This window comes from Priapulus caudatus, unplaced genomic scaffold (genome assembly GCF_000485595.1).
Source record: "Priapulus caudatus unplaced genomic scaffold, Priapulus_caudatus-5.0.1 Scaffold73, whole genome shotgun sequence".
Taxonomy (NCBI): domain Eukaryota; kingdom Metazoa; phylum Priapulida; class Priapulimorpha; order Priapulimorphida; family Priapulidae; genus Priapulus; species Priapulus caudatus.
In genome coordinates, this window is record NW_014577134.1 from 437,254 (window position 1) to 452,797 (window position 15,544).

The 15,544-nt window shown below is 44.4% G+C and overlaps 1 protein-coding gene across 2 annotated transcripts in view; it reads left to right on the top strand.

The window, feature by feature from the left end:
* The window catches only part of LOC106821443 (zinc finger protein 135-like), a 104,834-nt gene extending 90,816 nt beyond the window's left edge, over positions 1-14,018 (top strand). For both annotated transcript variants that reach the window (XM_014826245.1, XM_014826246.1), the window contains 7 exons: positions 2,123-2,344; positions 2,739-2,960; positions 4,673-4,838; positions 5,235-5,425; positions 5,716-5,991; positions 6,511-6,651; positions 6,769-14,018. In XM_014826245.1, the coding sequence (XP_014681731.1) occupies positions 2,123-2,344; positions 2,739-2,960; positions 4,673-4,838; positions 5,235-5,425; positions 5,716-5,991; positions 6,511-6,651; positions 6,769-6,957 (1,407 nt within the window). In that variant the 3' untranslated portion in view covers positions 6,958-14,018. The remainder of the gene's footprint in view (positions 1-2,122; positions 2,345-2,738; positions 2,961-4,672; positions 4,839-5,234; positions 5,426-5,715; positions 5,992-6,510; positions 6,652-6,768) is intronic.
* The last annotated feature ends 1,526 nt before the right edge of the window (positions 14,019-15,544 follow it).

A 15,544-nucleotide genomic window follows, 5' to 3' on the forward strand; every position in this document is an offset into this window, starting at 1 on the left:
ACTCGCCGCTCGCTGACTGGACACACACACACACACGAACACACACACGAGACCGATTACATTACCTCCTTGGCGGAGGTAATAATAAGAAATAAAAAGATGAAAGTCATTAAAATAAAAAAGTCAAAAATAATAAATAATAAAATGAAATTATATAGAAAATATAATAATATTTGATATGTAACCTACTTAGCAGGGGCGTAAATCCGTACCGAGGAGTGGGAGGGATGATCGGCGATAGCCGGGGGCGAAATTAACCTTGGCTGCCGCAGGCAGGCCCGCGTGCCGTAGGCATGCCAGTGCTAGGGGTGTCTGGGGGCATGCCCCCCACAAACTTTTGAAATATTTAAGCCATTTTCCTGCAATCTGAGGCATACTGTGGGCCATATCTCATGTCTGATGACACTATCGCAACCCTAGACTCATCCCTACAAGTTAGGATTCAAAACACTTTTCATGACTTTTCAGAGAGCGTACACAGTTAGGTACTACTATAGTAATAATACATGTTATTAAAACACAGGTAAGAATTGCAATTTCTCACAATTTCAGTGTTTTTGTATGTTTGCAACCATACTTTTTGGGCTATTCTTTTTTTCTCTCTTTTTTTGAATCTCAGGGGGGATATTTGTACAGGCATCCCCCTCCTTCAAGTAGCGGGGGGGATGCATTCCCCCAAATTTTCCCCCCCGGGATTTACGCCCCTGCTACCTAGGCTTCCGTGAAGTGTTCCCGTGAGTTTGCGCTATCATTATCATCTACCATAGTTTATTCTGGATTTTTACTAAACGTTTAAATGTGGCGGTACTCAGTTGGTGACCGCTTGGTTGAAAGAAAATACCCAAAAAAATCGAACTATCTATCTATCCATGCATCCATCCATGCAATGATGCATCCATCCATTTATCGCATTCCATGCCATCCCATCCCATCCCATCGCACCGCATCCCATCCCATCCCATGCCATATCCCATCCCATCCCATCGCATGCCATCTCATCGCATTCCATGCCATGCCATGCCATCCCATCGCATCCCATCCCATCCCCCCGCTCTTATTTTGAAATTAACGGTGAATACGGCAGAAGTACATACTAAACAGTCAAAAAGTAAAGAAACAAAGCATTTTCCGAGGTAGGATTCGAACCCAGAATCAATGGTTTAGTAGTACGATGCTGTATCCATTCGGCTACTAGGCCGTTATGGTTATACACAATGGATTCACACGTACGTGATGTATAATGTTAACCTGTACCTATTGATAAATATAATTTTTATAAATTTTTAACTTTTTAACTTTTTTGAAATTTTGTTTTAGCCAGAACCACCTCCCAGACGTGCTGATTCTGAAAATATATTTAGTTTTCCTCTAGACTGCGGAGTTCTCTAGTTATGCGCGAACACACAAATTCGGCTGAACAACTTTATATATATAGAAGCTCAGGGTCGCGGCGTTTCATTCGCCGAATCTGAAATAAACGTAGATTGTGTAGAATGTAAAGTAGTTAGATGTTCAAATATTTAAAGGGTGGGGGGCTCATTCGGTTGCAGTAGTTGCTAGGCAATTTTGTATATAATACGTTGCTTAGCAGTTAGAAATAGCAATCGAAGTGCACTGCACTTGTCGTACTTTCAGATTGAAGTCTGGCCATAGCGAGTGGAGGGTATCTAGGGTTATAGTTTTAATATAAAGAGCAAGATATGAGACTCGCTCTCGCACTTAGCGTTGTTGCTTGCCATCAGCACGTGGTCATTGCAGGTTTGCGGCACATCGCAGAACCTGCTGTAGATTGGCCCGAGAGCCCAAGCTATTATTTTACACGGGAACAATAAAGTACAGTGTAAACAAATTGATTTTATTTGCGCAATTCCACTCGTTGACAGCCCCCTTGTTTCATTCGTAGTGCGACTGCATGTGTAACACCTACTAAGCGGCTTTGTTTGCGAGCGCAATGAATAAGCGGCAGAGCGTTTATTGTGGACACTAATGAGGTTATAATTGCTGCAGAGCCGGGACCTGGCCGATTCTCCGCATCACACGGAGAAGTCTCGTGTTGCCATGACCGCACAAATGAGTTATCCGCCGCCCTATTCACAAGACTTCCTTGTTGCTGTCTTTCCAGGCCTTTACACCCACCAAGTCGCCACTGGCGTCGCCTCTGGCGTCTCCTCTGGCGTCTCCGCTAGCCTCGTCGCTGGCGTCTTCATCACTTGCGCAGTCTGTGATCGCGTCATCCATTGCCGCGACGTCGGCGTTGTCGCTGGCATCTCGATCCCCGATGCCGTCGCCGCTTGGCTCACCAGTGTACTCTTCATCGAAGTCTGTGTTGTCTTCATCGTCCCAGGTTAGTGTCTGCTGAGCTGATAAGGTCACAGCGCCCTGACGCGACAGCTAGACCTAGTTCTTATCACAGACCTTTTTTCAGAGAAAATGATGCAGATAACTGGCAAATTGCGACAAGGGTAGCCTAAAGGGCACTTTAAAAACAAACGAACTCCAAACGGAAATTAGGAAGGGGTATATTGCACATACGTAACAATCTACCTCGTTTTCTACAATCTATCTACCTTTGTTGCAATCAAACGTCAACGTCCTCAACATTCGGCCTTTAATGGCTAGTTAATCTTATTTTACGTGACGCTCCCAAATGTTCACGTGTGTCAAACTGTTACACTCAGGTCGCTTCACACAGAGCTCTTGCTTGTGATAAACGTTCATCGTGTGCGTGTCTCTTGCAGTCGTCGTCGTCGTCGATCATGGGGCCGCTACAATCGCATCAGTCGCAGAAGTCGCCGTCCCTCAGCGAGGCCGCATCCAGTCACAAGAGGCCGCACGAGGGCTCGCCGCCGATGGCCGGTATGGCCGCAATGCCGGCTAACGTGGCCAGCATGTCGTCAATGATGGCCGCCAGTCCGCCGCTACTCTTTCCCGGCGACAAACGTCTACGTGGAGAGTTTAAGGTACGCGACCCCTGCCGACCTTCGCCGATTGTTCACAACTTTTACTGAGATTACACGACCTTTGCCAAACTCTGTCGACCTTCAAACGCTCGCGATTCTCGTCGAGTTGTTTCCGTGTGGACAAGTTTGCCTACTTAAATCGGATTAGGGTATCTGAGGTCGGTCGCGTATGAACTGATCCGTGGTGCAAACACTGCGGGTTCGTTGAACAACGTGAAGTCACCTTGGGCGTGACCGCAGTTGGCTTGAAGTGGTCTACGTGTTAACATTCTTGATGGCAGCCGATGGTAGTGAGGGAGGAAGGCAAGGGCGCGTTTAGGGCGTGGGGAGGCTGGGAGTTGTACGGCAGAATAGCACTGAAAGTACGTGATTAGTAGTTTGGAGGATTATCTCCTATGCCTACTTGACAGTTAGAAGATTATCTTTGTGATCGGTGGTAGGACAATCTTGATAGCCGTGTGACTGGTTGTCATATGCGACCCATCTCTCTCTATGCTTACCGCATCCTTACTTTGCATGAACGTCGTTATCACACACGCACGCACGCACGCACGCACGCACGCACACACACACGCACAACCACACGACATGGTTATGTGGCATGAAAGTTCTGAATGTATTTGAATGTGTGTCTGGGTAATTGTAGCATATAAATTCTAGAAGATTTGGCGTGTCTGCACATGTAAGTGTAATGCATGTTAAACGTGACATGATGTTTATGGATTTCATAACGTATAATGAATAACTGCAGATAAGAACACTGTTTTGATTTTTTAGGTTGATATGCTGTTTCTCGAGTATTTATGTTTAAATAAAGGAAGGATTCATGGCCTTTTACTAGAGAAACAAGGTCAATGCTACCATAGAGAATTTGACATTTGAGAATTTTTATTTTAGCATCGTAGAATTCAAGTATCACATTCCGCATGAAGCTATACAAGCTTATCTACGTGGTTACATTTCTCAAACATGTATTTTCTTGCTCATTAGTCCAATTGAGTTACACTGGTAATCTAACAACGTAATACGTGGTTACATTTCTCAAACATGTATTTTCTTGCTCATTAGTCCAATTGAGTTACACTGGTAATCTAACAACGTAATAGTTGTTAGGAGAAGTAATGAACAAGCGAAGTAGCGTCCAGGTTGTCGAAAATTATAGTGTAGCGATGAAAATCCCCGCGAGTGAAAGTTAATTTCGGACGCTTGGATCAGAACCTATTCGAAGAGCGTCGTAATGCACTTTGAACAATTGTGCTGTGCTCAAGTAAAAGAACATTATCCTTTGAAAGTTTGCTTGTTCGCCTTTTACGATACGTGCCATTTGCCCTCGCTACAACAGTGGGCAGACCGAATTAGTTACAGTTAGATGCCAACGAGATAGCATTCAACCCAACATAGTTTTGTTATTCAAACTAATGACATTACATTTGGTTTTCGGGCTAACGTGTTAGGGTGCACGTGTCATGGCTACAGTTATGGGGTTGTGCAGAGGGGCGAGTTGCCCCCTACCTAGGTCTTGGCAGTGTCAACGGTGAACCGCTTACTGTGAACTGCCCGGAACACAATGAATGAACACACCATGAAACACGAAACAACACCGCGTGGCTTTGCCCACTGAGGCGAATGTGTGGCGAAGGCCCTGTACTGAGTATAATCGATCTTACAGTTGTCGACCCAGTGATGTCACGGGTTCCATCCTTTCGCTGCAGGTCAAGTCCCACCCATGTGCGCATTGCCACAAGGCATTCGCTAACCAGCATCAGCTGAACCAGCATCTGAGAGTGCACACGGGCGAGCGGCCGTACCACTGCTCGTACTGTGAGCGCAGCTTCAAGCAGCTGTCGCATCTCCAGCAGCACACGCGGCTGCACACCGGTGAGTCGCTGTCCACGGCAACCGCGTCTCCGTCGACTCGCTTGTCGTCGCCCCACCACCCACCACCCCCTCGCGCACACAACCCCTCGCATTGGAATTCGTCAATGTGAGCTCTGGCATTTATTAGTGTGTGCCGATGAAACTATATGTCGTATCGATGCACTCGGCACGCACAAATTTCCTGTGTCCGTTAGAGGCCTGTAAAGCTGTTTAAACAGCTCGTCGATAAATATTATAATCGTGTTCATGGCGCCTAGGTATTCCACGTTCAAGTTGTGGTAGTACCTAATAACAATTACGGTAACGAGGTTGTTTATGGACGACGATTTATGGTGCGTTTCATGTGATAATAGGGAACGTTCACAATCTCAGGCATTAACCTCTGTTCTCGTGTAGGGGAGAAGCCATATAAGTGCACGATGCCGGACTGTGGTCGCGCCTTTGTGCAGCTGTCCAACCTGCAGCAGCATTTGCGCAACCATGACAGCCAGCTGGCGAAGAACTTTGCTGAGAAGCGTCCATATCGCTGCATGGTGTGCTGTAAGCGTTTCGCACAGGAGGCCAGTCTTGAATCTCACATGCAGAAGGTGTGTAGCAGACGTATAGCGGTGCTAGAATGACTGCACTGTGATCCGCTGTTAGTTGTGACGACTGTCTGGCAGTACCTTACGTTCCGTGATATTTCATTGTGAAAGTGTAGTAGATGCGAACGTAAACGAAAGCGTGATAAATTCAACGTGACTGCGCATTGTTTTTCTGGACGCTCATAAGAGTGAAAGTAGTGAAATTATTCAGCTAACGGTTCAGGTGAGAATTCGATTGAAACGAACGCTAGTTGCTATTCTTTTACCTAAGCATTTTCGTCTTCGAATGACAGGAGCATTCGGCCGAGTCGGCCCGTATACAGCCGTCGCCGCAGCAAGTACAGCGCCATCTACCGTGCACGTTTTGTGCGCGCGTGTTTGACAGTGAGGCAAACCTATTTCACCACGTGCGCGTCGATCACAAGGAGCAGTGGGAGATGTTCTGTCGGGGCCGCCCCCTCAGCGATGTTGCACCGGATAAGCGACGCGACGCCTTCTGCTGCCCCATCTGTGGGAAGGCCTACGTGAACGAAACTTGTTTGCGCAAGCATGTGACCCTGCACCCTGAGGTAAGCAGTGGCAAACAGCCACACGATGGAAAATGGGATTGTGTAGCGGCAGTACTACTACTAGTGACTCGCGAAATTCAGACATCAGTTTCGCGTTCACTATCGGGGGGTGTGGATTCTATGTATCATCGGCAGTTATATCAGGTTTTCTTGAAGTGTTTTGTTGGTTATGATAACACTGTGAAATACAGCTGAATGCGTGATCTGGTGCATCTAATCTCTTTCATCCGTTTTTCGACATGCAGTGTGAAAGCACGCTTTGAAAAAGGTGGTGAAAATTTGAACTGTGTTCTCTACCTGCACATTATTGTATCTATTAAAGTGATCAGCCGTGCATCAATGCATGTTTTTATAGTAATGAGGTATTTAATGTTTATTCCCAAGCACATGAAAAAACACACATGAAATTGCCACAATGCTAATATTTGTGCGCGCGTGTACCTGCGTGTGTGCCTGCATACCTAGGTTTTTACGAATACCTCCGTCATATTAAAATGTTTTTAATAATTACTTTGGTAGCAGATGACAAGTCCAAAGACGTCAGCATCTGCTGGGGCGGCGGCAGCGGCGGCGGCAGCAGCAGCTGCAGCAATCGTTGCCGCTAGCAACTCCAGCGTGCGCACCTGGCCCTGCACTATCTGCGAGACAGTGTTTCCACAGGTGATGATTGACAGTTTGTTTTGATTTAAGCTGTCGCAGCTCATACACTGTGTGTCATTCGACCACGCGTTTGCGGAAATTTCGCCACTAAATCCGTTTTCGTTTTCGTTTTTGCAGGAGGCGGGACTGCTGCAGCATCTGAGACAAAAGATACACGACGACCAGCATAGGTTTGTTGCTCAGTATCTGCTGGATAATGGTGTGCCCATGCCTCCACGCGGCGCCATGACAAACTATGGACACGATCGCCGCGGGGACGACAACGGCCACATGTCCGTGAACAGTTTACCGAGTTCTTCGCAATAGCTAACTGCAGAGCTACATTTGCCTTTCAATATGCATTTCAGCCATGCTCTGCCTTTAGAGAGGATGAAAATGTCCTTTGTTTCTGCCAAATTGTGATGAAATGTGAAATTGGTTTTATTTGAGGATGTCGTTAAGAAAACCACCTCCACGTGGCGTTTTCGTCTCATGAGTAGCTAGCGGAAAACAATGATTAATGTGTGGTTGCATACAGGTCGCGAGTGGTACCATTTTGCAGGACTTTGCATAAAAGACTGGAGTTTCCTTTCGTGACTCTCACAAAGTCACCCATCTCTTCAGCTGTTTGGAGCTCTTTGGATAATTAACAAATTTGAGCAACTCTTGACTGAATGACATAATGTATAGCGGCAATACAATACAATACAAAGATGGCCCCATCAAAGCGCTGTTGTTCAACACCTATAGGCATAGAAACCACTCCCGTAGTAAGGCAATGGCTGCACAGTGCCAGGAAGTGTCCCTCCTTTTTCCCCTTTCCCCCGGATGGGAATAACCGATGCCTAGTTGCTATCGTCATTCTGTGCAGTTTTGTTAAGTTAGCAACTGCAGTTTTATGCGGATCCCTGCAGCACAACAGTGACTATATCACTGGTGTAGACCAAACGCCATGACTGCCCTCACTCTGCTACTCCCGAGAGGTTACGGCTCTTCTGGATGACATGCTCTTACTTGAATTTCCCTGATCGATCCGTCGGAGAGAGTCCTGTGCTGACACGGCTGATCGAGGGGCATCTGTTGACGATGCTTCGAGGAGTGTAGAATTCTAATTATGATATTTGAACTTCAGTGAGTAGTATGTAAGTTGTTCCTTTCAGATGCACGGCGGTTCTGCATCTCTCATCCTTCCAGTAGTTATACAGTTCAACTCGACCGTTGAGTTAACGTGGAACGGGAATCGTGGGCTCACCTTAGAGTGTAATGCTAAGCAGTCATGGGTCTTTGCCTTTCTGCCGCAGAGCCGCCGTTCATAGAGCATATAGTTCATCTTGCATGTTAAACTCGATAGATATAAAGGTAAACGTAATAGTCTGTTACCGTGTTTTGGCTAGATATGGCTCTATATTCCACCCCACCCGCACGCTTTTAATAGTTGAGCATACGTACCCGCATACTCCTCAGTGTTCAAGCGATATACTGTAGTTCGTCTTGGTGGTTGATTAATTGCTCTCGTTGCCGCTCTGCTTTTTACGTACGTGCGCGATCATGCTGCGTGGACAGGTGCGGGGAGACCTCCTGTTATGGCAGCGTCGTACGCTATATGAGGAAAGGCACGTGGATGCATACATCAACACGTAGATGTTTCGTTTCACATGTAGTAGCCGCGTCCGCTCTCTGACTTCATTGGTAGCGTACCAGCACACGCCCATGTAACTGTCTATACACATACGCATCGGCCGCAAACTTTGCGCCGATGCTCTCCCACTGCTTCACTGCGCAATCGGGAAAATGCATACATGTCAAGTAAATCGGTTACAGCGTACAGAGAATTGCTACAGTCGTTTGATGATATGACAGAGGGCTGGCCTGGTTATAAAATGATCTATTGTTAATTAGAAACGCCATTACTGTGTGGGGGTCGCAGGATCACCCTGTGCGAGAAGTCTTTCATTGTGCGCATAAGTCGCACACCGTAAGTTAGTCTTTCTTTAACTATGCTTTTGAGTTTCGCTTCATTTACGATGTTTTTATGTGTAACCCAGAATAGTGCGGACAATCAAGTTTGTGTACGTCGTCACGTAATGATACTAGATTTTTAGGTTTATATTAAGAGTAGGTATCATTGTTCATGATACTTGCGCTCTAGGATTGCAGGTGCTGTCATTTATTCCATATCAAACGGAGGTTTTCTAATGCTACCGCAATTACGTACCCTGAGCAGACATCTAGCGCAATAATATCTGGTTACCAGTGCGTTTCATCGGAATGCTGTACGAATGTTTAAACCGCGCCGTGGCGATCATATTATACTGTACGTAACGACGAGACGGTCGCGCGGATTAATGTTGATACAAAATAGGTCTGCCTGCGGGCTACTTATACTAATAAGGATGTAACTGCTGTGGTAACCATGCGGATTATTGGGCTAGCGTGGTGAAAACTGAAAGCGGTTTAAGGTGAATATATGATTGCACTTGTGTGTCTTGGGCCAGCAATTATTATGTGTACCCAGTGCAGTGGTTTTAGCGTAGTAGATGGCCACTTTAATTTGTAAAGCTGGTTCACATTGACGATAGTAGTCACGTGACACATACGTGTGGTTGATAGTTCTTTACGAACGAATAAAGAACGTAGAATGTAATGTGTTGTAAGTGTGCAAAACTTTATAAGGGAATGGATATACATATATGTACATACTAGTATGTAGTTTTAACAATTTGGATACCACCTCTGAGTTTGTGCCCGGATATCACTAAGCGTAATGAAATGGTAGTAGGAGAGTCACCCACGTCCTGCTTGTCTCTACTCGACTCTTTCGAGACCAGTGTGCGTAATTCTAGATAATTGCCTACTTTTCGTGAGTTCAGTGGCCTGGCACACGCCAAGAGGTGAGGAAGAAAAATTGCTATATATCGTTCATTGTGACACTGTTTCGTTTGTCGTATGCTCTTCCCTTGTAAACTTTTGAAGCAAGTTATAAGCTGAGGCTGTGATCTTGAGAATACAAAAAGAAATTTTGTGATCTCCGACCGTTAAATTTGAAATTTACACAGACAGACAGGCAGGCATGTAGGCGCCAAAGAAAACGAGATGGTGCTCGGTTATTCCTCTACTGGATAATACCTGATGGGGAGAATGGCAACCCGCATATGTTCCTTCACCAGTCGGCATACAGTGTGCTTCAGTATTCGGTGCTTTGTATTTGCTACTGTGTATCTGTTTTTTTGTGTATAAAAAATTAAGAAAGAAAACGTTCTGAAGGCGTCGGTCTGTAAGGTTAATTCCATGTAGTCATAATAGAGGGACGCTCGACGGGCGTGCTCGAAAGGATCGTGTCTTTACCAGCCAGTCAGCCACCGGGCGAGAGAACATGGCTCATGCGTTGGTGCGTTTCTATGTTTATACGCCGCTGATACGTTTAGCATTTCTAGCGTCCTCCGGGGCTGAGAGAGAGAGAACAGTGCTCGCGTTGCAACCTCATCTGCGCTTTGCATCGTTATAGTGGATTCAAATCTAGTAAACGACGTCGTTTCAACTCTCGTAGAACGGCTTTGTGTTCGGCGGAAAGTTATATTCTATGTGCGTTGCAAGCCAAAGAGACTCGCCATTGTGATTGTGAAACACTTTTTGCGGAACAGTAATATGACACGCGCTGCGAAAAAGATCCTTGACCGGTCATAGCACAGGTGCAAGGCTTAGCATTTTCTCCCCAAGCCCCTCAGGCAGCCAGGTTTCATTGTTTGTATTAAAAGTCAAATATCTGAGGATATTGAAAGATCATGCAATGTCTTCGCCACGAGATTTATGGAGAAAGTAGTTAAAAATGAGCGCATTGAGAGTTCTAGATCTAGCGTGCTGCCTACAGGCGTAAAGCATACAAGATTAGCAATATAGGAAGTGAAAGCCAAATGTATGTTGTTATGTGCGTGTGTGTGCGTGCGTGTCTGTTGTTATGTGAGTGTGTGCATGTTTTAGAACAGTACAGTATCTGCAAAGGTTTTTTATATCCTATTTGGGATATGAGAAAACGAGAGAAAGAACGCACGCGAGACAGTGCTGGGCGTTTGTGTAGATGTTTGCGCACAAATGACAAACACGTCCATATACGAAAGACTGAGTACACTTGCGAAATCCTAGTCATGAAAGTCTTTAGGTATAGTTTACCGAAGATTTGGCGTGAACAAATTGAAAAACCCCTAATAACAAGAGCAGATCGCCCGTTCCATTATCTGCAACATTGCCTGTCGTGTGATTCATGAGCAAATGAAACTACTGCTGTGTAGATTTAGTTTCGATGATAATTCGTTACCGAAGTTATTGGATGGCAATTAGCTCTACGTGGTCACAGCTATAGATCGCAGCAAATCTATCGTAGCTGTCACAATATGGCACCAAATCATGAACTAAGCAGCGGCGTTGATACAGCTGTGTCTCTGATCACCGTAGCAATGGCACCGGCGTTCAATATTAAGTGTGGTATTAATGTTGTATTGATGTGGTACTAAGTGTGGTAAGACTGAGATTCTCACGTAACGCGTGACTGGTTGGGCCGACGTCGACGGTGAGGTCGCGCGTAAGTCGTATGGTGTAAATAGTGGCTAGTCCATGCATGTGTTTACGTGCTTCGTCAGCATGTGTGAAAGCCACAGCTATGTTCCGTATGTAGAGACTTTGGAATTGTGATACTTTTGTAGGTGCCAGTCGGCAGTGGCCGCGTTGGTACGTGAACGCATCAAACCTTTATATATCCGGCTTGAGTCTCAACACTTGTTAAAAGACTGATAAAAAGCTTTCAAAGAAAGTGGCGGTCGGATGTCAATCGTTGAGTCGAGGATATTTTTGTAAAATATGCTACCTATGCTACCTATTGTGTTCGTATAATATACTATTTAGCTTTAGATATTGTATGCTATTTTGTGTCGACTGACACATAGTGTCATGTGATTGATGACTGTACTCAACATTGTAAACGACGACGGAGCTGTCTGGTCCGCCATGATGTCCAGTTTCGACAGAGCCTGCCCAGATCGTGCTCCTAGTTTTTAATGAGACCGGGAGCCAACCCCCTTTAGGAGAGTACTCCTTTGTCTGGGTTACGTGATCATAGCTTGTAGTTGCAGACAGAGCTAAAAGGACAAATAAAATGTCACCGTAATGCCTTCGTATGTTATTCGAGGGATTGTATTTATATGGCAAATATACAAATGTTAACATATTTACTGAATAGATCCTCTCTCTTTGCCACTTGTTAGCTGTTTGGTAGGTGCAAAATTACAAGACGTTAAGCATGCCAGTGCTAGGCTAATTTTCTCGTGTAAATATGTATAAAAATGATACAGTTGGCTTAAATGAGAATTTCCTTAGAATTTCACGGTAGTTAATAACGAATTATTTATGTGAAGAAATTGCACAACGATATTCATTTTATATGGTTCGAGTTTTAAAACCCAACTATTGTCTTCTGCGCAATTCTAGTTGATGCATGTTCTGGGCTGACACCACAGAATGAGGTAAACCAGCAAAGTTGTCTTGCAATGTTGAGTATCATTGGAAATCTTTAATGTAAGTTTTAAGTTAGATGTGCAGATTTAGCCACTTATTCAATTGTAAATTAAATGTATACATTGTCATAAAATGCACTCCCTCCCCAAGTATAACAAAGAAATTTATCCGAAATGTTATCTCATCAAACTACCCGTGTTGTATTTTCGCCAGCTGACGTGCTATTCTGTTTGTGCTATTAATGTTGTGGTGATAGGATATTTGAAGTGCCCACGTCTCATCACAGCTCAATTGTTGCTGTCGCGTCTACCACTAACATTGTTTAAACACTTTAACGAAGTTTCATATCACCCTGCCATCTCATAGACGCATCATCTTTCCTTTTCCAACCCGCCATCGCGAACCCGATGCACTTTTAATAGTTTAGGAAAAGTAATCTTCAGTGTCATTGCCAAGTGATTGATCTCACAGTCATTCTATTTTCACGTCTTGGGCGGGTTAGCACAGAATGCTGACTGCTCTATTACCTGTAAACTTGTACTAGCACAAACAAATGTGGCTAGTTTTGTGGTTGTGACTCATTCTTTGCCACCTTTTCTCAAATTGCTATCTGGCTCGTTATAATGACACAACAGTGATACGTTCGTGCAATAGCTTACTGTTGGAAAACCCGCCTGAGACAACAAAATCATACGATCACACAGATCCTTGTTTATTTACAAATATGAAAAGTTGGTACCTCACTAAATGAGAAGCTTGTCAACATCTTAAATTGCCACGGTTGCCCTATACACTAAACGAGCACTGATTGTTTGTGTTCTTCTGCTGTGTCCGCAAAATTATTATACCATTATTCCTTTGTTTGCCTTCGTGGCAGGGACGTCATTTCTCCACTTGTTGAAAACTGGTCACGCGCTTTTCTGTAGACGCTTGTAAGTAGATTGCAATAATGTGTCGCAGAAGGGTCTTTCAGCGGAAATGGACATGGCACATTTCTAGAACAAATGTGTACGTTAATGTACGTGCGTTTTTTTAGATACCATGGGCACTTGCTTGACAGTAAGACGTCCGGAAATACGGACTATTGTTTCTAATGAGAAGTGCAATAAATGGTTCTTTGTGCGAACGGGGAAGAAGCATAATGCATACCTATTAGAAAGGCTGGACTGTTCTTATGGAGTTGGCGATCGAAGAATATTGCTATGTGTACATGGTGACAGTTGCAGAGGAAAACGGCACTAGGTATTTCCACAAATTTCGGTACATTCAATGTCATTAATCGGTGGTGGTATGGCATTAGATTTTCACTGGCAAACTGACAAGCTACTGAAAAATTGTGACAGGACAGTGAGTCCTCCAACACACGCCGACTGTTTGTGCTCAAATCTGAAGAGAATAAATGTTTCTCAGAGTCAACTGCTGTGATGATAGTGGGGGAAATGTAGAAGGAAAATGTTCCCTGCAATGTCCCTTCAAAAAATGATACTAATCTCCTTGGTGGGTTCTAAAAGAGGTCTCAGTAAGAGACGAATTATCAATTTATCGGTGGCTGTGAGTCAAGCTTGCCACGTGATACCGGATGTGTAGTGATGAGTCATGTTTCAATACTGTTCAAGTGTTCAACAACAAGTGTACAGTGCCTTTAAGACGAGCTAATGTCTGTTCCCACCGCTCCCTTCCCAATTTATGTTGTCAACCGTCCAAACATTAGCATCATTACATGAATCAAGATAATTCTCAACAGGTGAGGTAGACGTTTCAGAGTATTGAGAATAAACGAGGAAATGATGTCGCATTATCTATATCGCTTTGCGTCTGATGGCGTTTTCATGTAATATTAAATTGTTGCTTTAAGATGCTATGAAATAAAGTGAATGCTTCTGAGATTTTTGGCTTGATTTCTCTGTGGTGTTTTATTTGGCTTTTTATTATTTATAGTTAATAAATAAGTAAGTCTATAAACGGTACTACTACGGTTACCTGTGTGGGGGAACATGGCCTACCGCTCTCTGAACTATAGAAATAGCAATTATAATGTACGGGTTGCTATATCAATTACATACAACGACGTGTTTTCACAAGGTGACCCAGTCTTACATTAACAATGACGCATCATACTTGGTAAGCTGCCAAGTGTAGTGTGGTTATTCGCTGAAATATGTTTGTCACATAAATGAGAGGATAGTTCGAAAGGGGGTTTTCTTTAAGGGTTGATGCAATGTGAAAGATCTAGAGGAGGGTCAAGGCGCTGTGATATCGATGATCGAGAACGTGAATCCAGATCTGAGCTGTATATCACACAACGGCTGAGGTCGTACATCCTGCTCAGGACAGAAAGACGTAGGGATTCTGAAAAATAATTGGCGAATGCCAGATTTCTATTGAAGTAAGATATATTATCTTCGACATTTACTAAACAAAGTGAAGGGTTTTATGATATGTGTGTCTGCGTGCGTGCGTGGGTGTGCCACATGAGTGTATTTGAAGAGAGCACGACCGAGAGGAGAGGCGGGGTAGGAAATATGGAGGGAAGACATGTAACATGTTGATAGGGCAAATCTTTTACATTTGTGAAGTATATAACTAAATCTAAAATGTGATTGACGCTATTGCCTTGAGAAGCAGCACGAGTAGCGTGGCGCGACCAACGGCAAAAACAGGTTATTTTCTAGTAAATATTGAACTAAACCATAAAGTATTATTATAGTATAGCTTTATTTAGTTGTAACCAATTCGTTAAAACACAAGGTAAACAATAATGGTTAATCGGTGCACGCATAGAATTATACTGAGAAACTAGAACGCTGACCGAGCAATGAAATCGACGCCTGTGAGCGACACCTGCGCCTCTACTGGATCACAGCAAAACAGCGGGAAAGACAGATTCTTCCATTAGATAGAACTGTTCTGGTTTGTATCACACACGCATGCGCGCGCACGCACGCACACACAAACACACGCGCGCACACACACACACACGCGCACACGCCCGCGCGCGCACGCACGCACACACACACACACACACACACACACACACACACACACACACACACTGCATGCTGGGATATATCTCCCCTGCTCCTATAGCGTCTATTTTATTGTATCCCCCGAACGAAGTTCGTGGGGATACTATGGGTTTGGCATCGTCGCGCCGCCGCCGCCGCCGCCGCCGCCGCCTCCGTAGAGATTTCCTTGTGAACGCTCTACCGGCTGCAGTTCTTCTCGGATCATCTTCAAATTTCGAGTGAAGGTGCGTTATCGTAAAGCAAAGACACCTATCGTTTTTGGTGTGGGCGGAGTCATCGTTGCCATGGTAACAACATTTTTTGTCAAAATATTCTAGAACCTGTAACTTCTGCACTTTTTACCCGATTGTCATGAAATTTATATTTGTATTAAAATTTATATT